We start from the raw sequence: 8,188 nt of genomic DNA, 5'->3' as shown, positions 1-8,188 counted from the left end.
ACATGTCTGCACCTGTGTTTGTGATTGAGGGCGAGAATGAAGAGAAGGAGAGTTTGGGAAACCCTAGATGTCCAAATCTCAGGATTACCAGCCAGCCCATCCCCGCAAATCAGCAATAATGTGAGCTAATCAGTCTTTTAGCGAGTGACTCACTGGATGGAGACAACCAGTGCCATCTGCATTGTGTTAGGTCTCCATTGCTGCACCATCAGTCTCACACACACAGTCAAACACATTACCTACATATGAGCACCCACAGCTGTCTGCCTATTTTAGTCTGGATTTTGACAGCACTATATCTCTCCCCCGCCAAGATCCCCCATAACAATCCCTGACGCCTTCACCAGAACAATAGCCAGCAGCTCACATAAACCTCTTAAACTTAGAAAGCACTCAGGTTCAAGAATAGCGCAGCCATTCTGGCGAAATCCCCTGCTACATGGTAAGCCCAGAGAGGACGGACAGAGTTAACAGTCAACATTGACTTCAACAATCCTAGAAGCCTGATTCAAGTCTATGTGCGCAGATGCTCAAAGCTTCAGTTACAGTTTATAAAACAGATAGATTTGATTCTAAATTCTGATTGGATTAACCATGTTTAAAGCCATTGTAAAACATCCATATACATTCACCTGTGGCTGCACATCAGTTATTTTCTATATTAATGCTCCAAGTTGCTTTGTTGTTTGTCCAACAGTCCGCAGTAAGGCTAATGAACTACATTAATTGATTGAACAATTATTCTTCTCATTACTATAAGAACTAAAATACATTTAAATTGATAATAAATTATTTAATTATTTAATTAATTATTTAATTCATTACATTTTTATTTAATTTACAAATTTTTATTTCTAATATAATAATTTAATAATAATAATCAGAAGAATAAATGTAGTTCATATTGTTGGTTAATTTAATTTAATTTATAACTGGCAAAAAAATTGGCTAATTACTTTAGAATGTTTAATTGCTATACATTTACAGTGATCAAGAGCAAAAGAAAAGCTGTGATGAATGTCACACCTTCATAAACACGCTTTATCGCTCCACCTGTCTCATTGTCTCTTGACATACTCAATTTAGGCTCACACTATCATCATTGCTATTTAAATAGTATATATAACCTGCAATTAAAATTCTCAGCCCCACTTACATACACATGCACTTCTCCACATTCATTCACTGTCTACTACATGAGACAACTGGAAATTTCACAGATTGGGATGAGAAGTGGGTTAATTCAGTCAGTCTCCCATAGTTATTACTATGTGAAACAATTCAGTGTGCAGGGATTGATGGAATCATCCACACAGCTGACTCAGAAAGCCACATTAGCCCTTTCGTGCTAAAGAATGCACACATACACACACACACACACACACACTTACACCAGTACCATATTTACCCACAGTTCTCATCCTTTGTCTTATAGTTTGTATATCTCTGCCTGTGTAAACTGTAATTTATTTACCAGTATAGTCTTACACCCTCGAGATGTTTAATGCACATTCGCTCTGCGGGCTGAGACCATCTTACAATAATAATTTTCTGTTTAACCACAAATTTTTACTATATAAGATATGTATAAACATTTATATATGGATATGTCCAAGAATAACTTTAGTTTAGTTGTCATCACTAACAAAAGTAATTTTGAAATGACTTGTCTGATACATTGCAATGTTACATGAGGGCCATAGCAGTTCACTGGTTGTCTGCAAACTAATTGGGCAATATGAAACTAGAGTCAGTGCATGCTTGTGGAATTAACACTCATGACCGTGGAATCGGCTTTGCTTTTGAAGTCACACTGCATTTAGATATACAAAGTTATTTCTAGTGCCATGCAGTGGTATAGATTCAGAGTGACATAAAAGAAAGGGAAAGCACTGTATCCATTCTGTCTTTGTCCTCTGGCTTCTTTCAACAAGAATACTTTTCTTTCTCTCTTGGGTGAATGCTAACATCTTCAGGAGCACAATTTAGTTGCTACTGCCATCTATAGGACAACAAAAGTACGTTGTCTGAGAAGTTATTAAAAACTTAGCAATGAATTCTTAATATGCATAACCTTTAAATATTATGCAATATTGTTAGGCCTATAAATATATTACCAATTTTGCCATTTATTTTTAAGCCAATGTTTTTCATTTGAGGTCTATTTAAAATACTGTCCAAATGTCATTATATCAATAGTTTTGTACAAAGGGTAATATAATTTAAACAATTATTCTTGCTTCTTTAAAATAATCCTGAATTTGGGAACACTTTTTGAACATTTTAAACGTATTTCAGGATTTTTCTTTCTTTTAACTTTATTTATTATTGTTTTATTCGAAAGATTTAGCAAACACAACACAGTTTTGTTGTTTATAAGTTTGTGTTTTATATTTATTGTGGTAAATGTGGTTTTAAAATAATAATGTTAGAAGAGCTGCGTTCTCAGTGGACTATTATTTTGAAATGGTAAACGTCAGGTGATTATAGTGGCTCGCAGTAGTGACACACACATACACAGTATGTGTTATTCACTAATTATCATTGTGCTACCGACATACAGTTGATTCATTTATTTATCGCTCGTGCAGGAATGTCGGAACAGATCACGAGAGAAGATGCGTTGACACGGGAGGGCTACAGACATGCGTGTCACATCATGCTGCACGGAGACTCTAGTGCCAAACTCTTCGGGAAAATCCCAATCAAACACATAGTACTGGTAAGGAAGAGTGCACTTACTGTGACCTGCGCATCTTTTTACCTTTATTTGAAGAGTGCGACTACGACAGGTGCACTCTATTAAAGCAGGAAGTTAAAAATAAAATGCAAATGAACCCCCCGAACCTGAATTCAGATTACTGTCATTCAGATGCAGATGCGTTTTGATGGCTTGCTGGGTTTCCCAGGGGGGTGAGTTCATCTTTCACTTTCAGCACGAAAAAAAGTAAATAACCTTGAAAAGAAGTTGTTCATAGATAAACAGCCATTATTAATGGAGACTGTATTTTATTTTATAATCTGTAGATTGGTGAACCCTTCTAAGGAGACGCTGGAGGCGGGGCTTAGCAGAGAACTACACGAAGAGGTGGGCGTGGCTGTGCCTGTGGGCGTGGACAATCACGTGTCCACTTCCCTTTCTCCATCCTGCCCTCAGCTCATCACTCACTTCTACATCAAAAAGATGACAGAGGCAGAGCTGAAAGAGATAGAGAGAGCAGCTGTAGCTGCAGCCACAGACCATGGTTTAGAGGTTAAAGCTCTTCTTTTTTTATTTTCATGTGTGCATAAATATACTTACTTTTCTAATGTAACTTTCTTTTCTGTTTCCAGGTATTAGGTATGGTCAGAGTGCCGCTCTACTTCCTGAAGAATGGAGGTGGTCTCCCCTATTTCCTGTCCCACTCGTTCATCAGTAACTCTCGGGCCCAGCTGCTCTCTGCCCTGCAGCGCTGCGGGCTGCTGTCCCAGGGGGAGCTGGAGAAGGCTGTGAGACAGGCTGAGCAGATGAGACGCACACACAGTGGTGATCCACACTGACATCAGTTTACACAGCGGTGCCTTTTCACCCCTGGGCTACCGCTACATCAGTAGCCCAACCCCCCGTTGCCAGCAGAAACTCCCTCTTGTCCTCACCCTTCTCTACCCTCAGTTTCTGATTCAGCAATGTACAGCATGTACTCTCTGTAGATATCCTGTGTCTCAGAGGATCAGACCTGTTTAACATGGGCCTTAACTGTTTATCATAAATTTACTAACAATTCCTGACCCTAAATTCACCTAATGTTTTTTTTGTATCATTATTTCCTGTTCTACGGTACTAGTGCATCATTAGAGCAAATAAACACAACTAGGGGATGTTGTAATAATTATTCCTCATTACAATTTAATTTGTCATTAATATGAACACACAATTTACATGTGCAAATTAATAAAATTAATAAAATATTATTTATGTACAGTTGCATAAGATAATTGTACATCATTTGTTTATGAAAGTTAGATATTTACAATGGAAATTGTGATTGCTGGTTTTATTCACATCACACTTGCAGTACTTAGAATGGCCACAGGGTTTCGCTACCAGGCTGCCCTTTTTATAAGCAAGTCTTTCTCTTGGTTTGTGGTTTAAAGCTACAGTGTGTTATTTCTGAGCCACTTGTTTCACTGTACACAATTCTAAAAATCTATTTTTTCCCCCTTAACAGTCCCTTATCTGCCATTGGTTAGCAAACAGACAGTCCCACCCCAAACTCACGCCATTAGTTGCCAAATTGTTGCAGAGAGCTACAGTGTTTACACTTTTTGGTGAACTTTATGAGTGGCTTACTTATTGTCTTACATCACCTATAAATAAGTGTTACACGATGTTACTATTTAGAAACATTTCATAACACCCATGAATAATGAAATGAGAGTGCAGTTCACTTTAACTCTCATTTCAGCTTCCCCTTTCTTGAAGGAAACGGTTCCAGAGAATTCATGACTTTCAGAAACTCCATTACTCAAGAGCTCTTTCTATGACATGTCTAGCTCATATGATGGATTTTACTCATTTTCAGTAAATCATCGTTCAAATAATTACATTGTAGCAGTTTCTTGTAGAACAAAACATTGCAACCTGTTGTGTTTTAAGTAGTACTTCGCTGGCAAGATGGAGTTTTAATAAAGTGAACTATCTATGCAGTTGAAATGCATTTCTTTTTTTAAAGTACTGTAAAATCTGTAGTTTCACAGAAGCCCTGGAGCTGTCAAAAGTTCACCAGATTATGTCTTTTGCTGTTGTAATGTAAGTATGTACTATGCTCTATATTCTGGAAAGCAGTCTTTAGATACACAATATATATATATATATATATATATATATATATATATATATATATATATATATATATATATGTATATATATATATATATATATATATATATATATATATATATATATATATATATATATATATATATAAGGGGTCTAAAATGTGTGAGACAAATCTACTAGTGATAATATTTATAGTTTGCAGTTTTATATTGAATTTTCTAACTTTTTGTTAAAAACTATATTAATACGTATTATATTGTATTGAACTGAAAAATAATCCTAGTATTGGTTTGTTCCTCGTTTGCTTTAATGGCAGCAGCACTCAAATTTCATGATCTCTTCAGGTATGTGTGAAACCTGATCATCATGTTCTCTAGATTTGAAAATGATCCAGAGAACATTTTGAGCGTCAGTGGAAGCAAAAATCAACTGTACAAAGAGTCACATGCTGCAATGTCAACAATTTGCTTAAATATTAAAATATTTCCTATTTGTTTAAATTTTTCAAGTGAACTTCCTCTTGTTTTCCCGGTTAAAAAACTGATTTTGAATCTCAGCTTTTACAGTGTGGTTTCAGACTTTGAACCCCGTGATCAATGCACACATGCCTAAGTCTATTTATGTCACTGCTACATTCTGCAGTCCATCAGCATTTCTGAACAGCAGCTTTGTTGATGTGTTTATCAGACTGCAGCAGGTAAATCAGATTTGTAATCACCACTCAACATTCATTTGAATAGCAGCATGTGCAGTTTGGAGTGTATGAGTCTATGAGTATGCGTATGAAGCCAGAGACATGAAGTAGGTCAAAGCTGTGAGGACTGACTGACCAAGTGGAAACTGAACTGTCCCTAGGGAGGACAGGCCGGGGTAATAAGGGTGATACGGGAAGAGGGGCGAGTGTAGAACCAATGGTATCAGAGGCATCGGCGACAAATTGCCTATATGTTTGCTACCTGCCGGGCCCTATAAATCGCTTCTCGTATTGCACAGATCTGACAACTTGCTATAATGTTCATGTCACATTGATGTCCATGTCACATTATGGCTTCCCCCAGACACCCTCACAGTGGAGTCGCCTTTCCAAGCACTCAAGGGTGGGGTGACGGTTCCCGTAGACAATTCATTTGCCACAAGGGAACTGGAACATGTGCAACAATCCTTGCCACAGCTATTAGATCCACGATTTTGAAAGTCCTTACTGATCATATACACATATATATTGTTTATGCCCATTGGACGCATATACGGTTTCATTATATGTGCACTCAGTTTAACAGTGCTGCCAGTGCACTGAATTTCTCTTTAGGGATCAATAATCATCAATCTTTTTTATATCTGGTGAGATTAGGCAGCACTGCAGCTGTAGATGTTTCTCAGCTGTGTGTGTTTCTGTCTGGTTTTATGTGTAAAAAAAAAATATATATATATAGTGTGTGTGTGTGTTTGTTTGCTTCAAATTATAGGATTTAGAGGGCTTAATTTCTCTTTATTTGTCGCATCCTAAAGATTTTATAGTGAGAGAAAGAGAGCGAGCACAGGCTGAACAAGAGAGGAAGGAAACAAGCACAGGAAAGAAGGGGGAGGTGAAGAGGTTCAACTTCTCTTTGCACCTTACAAAACTCAGGACAGGAATTTTACTTTACAGGAGGCCAGAAATATTGAATTATTTATTAGATATTAAACCACAAAATGTAAACGACTACACTGCTACTTTTACATTTCATTACATTACTCATTTTCTATGTTAAAGGGATAGTTCACCCACAATGTAGCCTATCACCCCATTTAGCCTACCCTCATGTCATAACAAAACCATGAATTTTCTTTCTTTCTTCACGCAACCCACACTCAAACACTTCTCAGTGTACTTTTAGCATCTGAAGCTGTTGCTGTCACGAGTCTGTGGCGGTTTTGTGGGCACCATTTCCTGTGAGGTGCGAACTCATATGAAAACTCTTATTGTGTGCATATCAATTATAGATATAATGAGCTACACGAATATTTGCACATGCATTGCATATAAGATTTGACAGATTAGAGCACGAGCTACAGTCCATTCATAAAGAACGTGTTGCGTTTAAAAGCAAGGCGGAAAGTTAAACGGTCCATGTTTGTATAGAGAAACATAACGCGTTCTGGGTGAACCCAGACACATTACAGTGCCAGCAGGTGTGTGTGTGTGTGTGTACAGATGAGTCGGCCATTTGTTTGTTTATCGCCCATCTTTGCTATTACCCATTCAGTCCCTTTAGACTGGCATTAGTATCAGTTTTATAGCTCATCTGCAAGAACATTAAATAGATTCATGACTGTACATTAAACCTGAACGTGTGTGTGTGTGTGTGTGTGTGTGTGTGTGTGTGTGCGTCTCTCTGTGTGTGTAGAGAAAGGGGGGCTGGTAGTCCGCGAGCACAATGCAAGGTCATCAGAGAAGCATTTCATGGCCACAGAGAGGGAATACTGGGAATGAGAGATGGAACAAAGCAGGAGGGGGCTATGTCTAAGAGAACAAGACAGCATATTCATATCCATCCCTGTATTTATAGTAAGCCTGCGGGGAGGGGGACGGAGCGGGCGTGGCTTCGGTTAGCCTGAGAGTGGAGGAGACTGAGAGAGAGAGAGAGAGAGAGTGTGTGTGTGAACCTGAACCAAAGAAGGGAAGCTGTTTTCTAGCATGCATGTCTGTGTGTGTATGCTTCAGCCTTATTTTGAATGCTCTCCCTGAGAGAGAGAGTCATGTGTGTAGATTGTGTCAGAGAGGGTGAAATCAAACTGGTTGCATGAAATCTGTGTGACTCAAACACAGTGTTCTCTGTATCCAGCTGGAGGGAAAGAGAGACTGAACCTACTAGAATGAGGTAAGACTTGGTTTCCTTTATTATTTATGACAATAAAATCACCGTGCAGTCTTCTCAGCATGACCGGTTGTATGTTTATGTGTTCTCACTCCACCTCCTGCTCACACATGCAGTGGAGGCTCACTGACATGTTTGTGTGCGTATGACAGCGAGCATTTCTTAGATGCATGTATTATCTTTTCATTAGGATGAGTGTGTGTGAGTGGTTTTGGCTGTCATCACATCCATGCATATACTGCGTGCTTTTGCATACATGACTGTTTGTGCGCATGAATACCACAAAGCGAGAGAAAGCCGCTAACTGACGGGCTGCTTCCTCTTTCAGTGTGTCTCAGCATTGATTGTTATCAGGCTGTCCGTCCCACCTCTTTTCTTCTTTCTTCCACCTCATCACCTCCCCTCCCACCCAGTGTTGCCAACTTAGCGACTTTGTCGCTAGATTTAGCGACTTTTCAGACCCCCATAGCGACTTTTTTCCAAAAAAGCGACTAGCGACAAATCTAGCGAC

General features: G+C 38.6%; 2 protein-coding genes across 6 annotated transcripts in view; both read left to right on the top strand.

Moving 5' to 3' along the window:
• The first annotated feature begins 2,462 nt into the window (after nt 1-2,462).
• LOC113094762 (U8 snoRNA-decapping enzyme-like) lies at nt 2,463-4,684 on the top strand. Of its 2 annotated transcripts, XM_026260419.1 has the most exons (5): nt 2,463-2,520; nt 2,592-2,722; nt 2,873-2,913; nt 3,028-3,253; nt 3,334-4,684. In XM_026260419.1, the coding sequence occupies exons 2-5, from the start codon at nt 2,594-2,596 to the stop codon at nt 3,538-3,540; spliced, it is 603 nt and encodes a 200-aa protein (XP_026116204.1). In that variant the 5' UTR covers nt 2,463-2,520; nt 2,592-2,593; the 3' UTR covers nt 3,541-4,684. The 2 variants fall into 2 exon arrangements, with proteins under 2 accessions (XP_026116204.1, XP_026116203.1); XM_026260418.1 differs by having other exon boundaries at nt 2,478-2,722.
• Nucleotides 4,685-7,433: 2,749 nt separating this feature from the next.
• The window catches only part of LOC113094746 (SLIT-ROBO Rho GTPase-activating protein 3-like), a 32,040-nt gene continuing 31,285 nt past the window's right edge, over nt 7,434-8,188 (top strand). For all 4 annotated transcript variants that reach the window (XM_026260398.1, XM_026260400.1, XM_026260399.1 and 1 more), the window contains exon 1: nt 7,434-7,680. The gene's annotated coding sequence lies outside the window, so the exon portion shown is untranslated. The remainder of the gene's footprint in view (nt 7,681-8,188) is intronic.

Source organism: Carassius auratus, unplaced genomic scaffold (genome assembly GCF_003368295.1).
Source record: "Carassius auratus strain Wakin unplaced genomic scaffold, ASM336829v1 scaf_tig00215416, whole genome shotgun sequence".
In the NCBI taxonomy this organism is placed as follows: Eukaryota; Metazoa; Chordata; class Actinopteri; order Cypriniformes; family Cyprinidae; genus Carassius; species Carassius auratus.
Note: the sequence above shows the minus strand (reverse complement) of the source record. Positions and strands in the feature narration are given on the sequence as shown.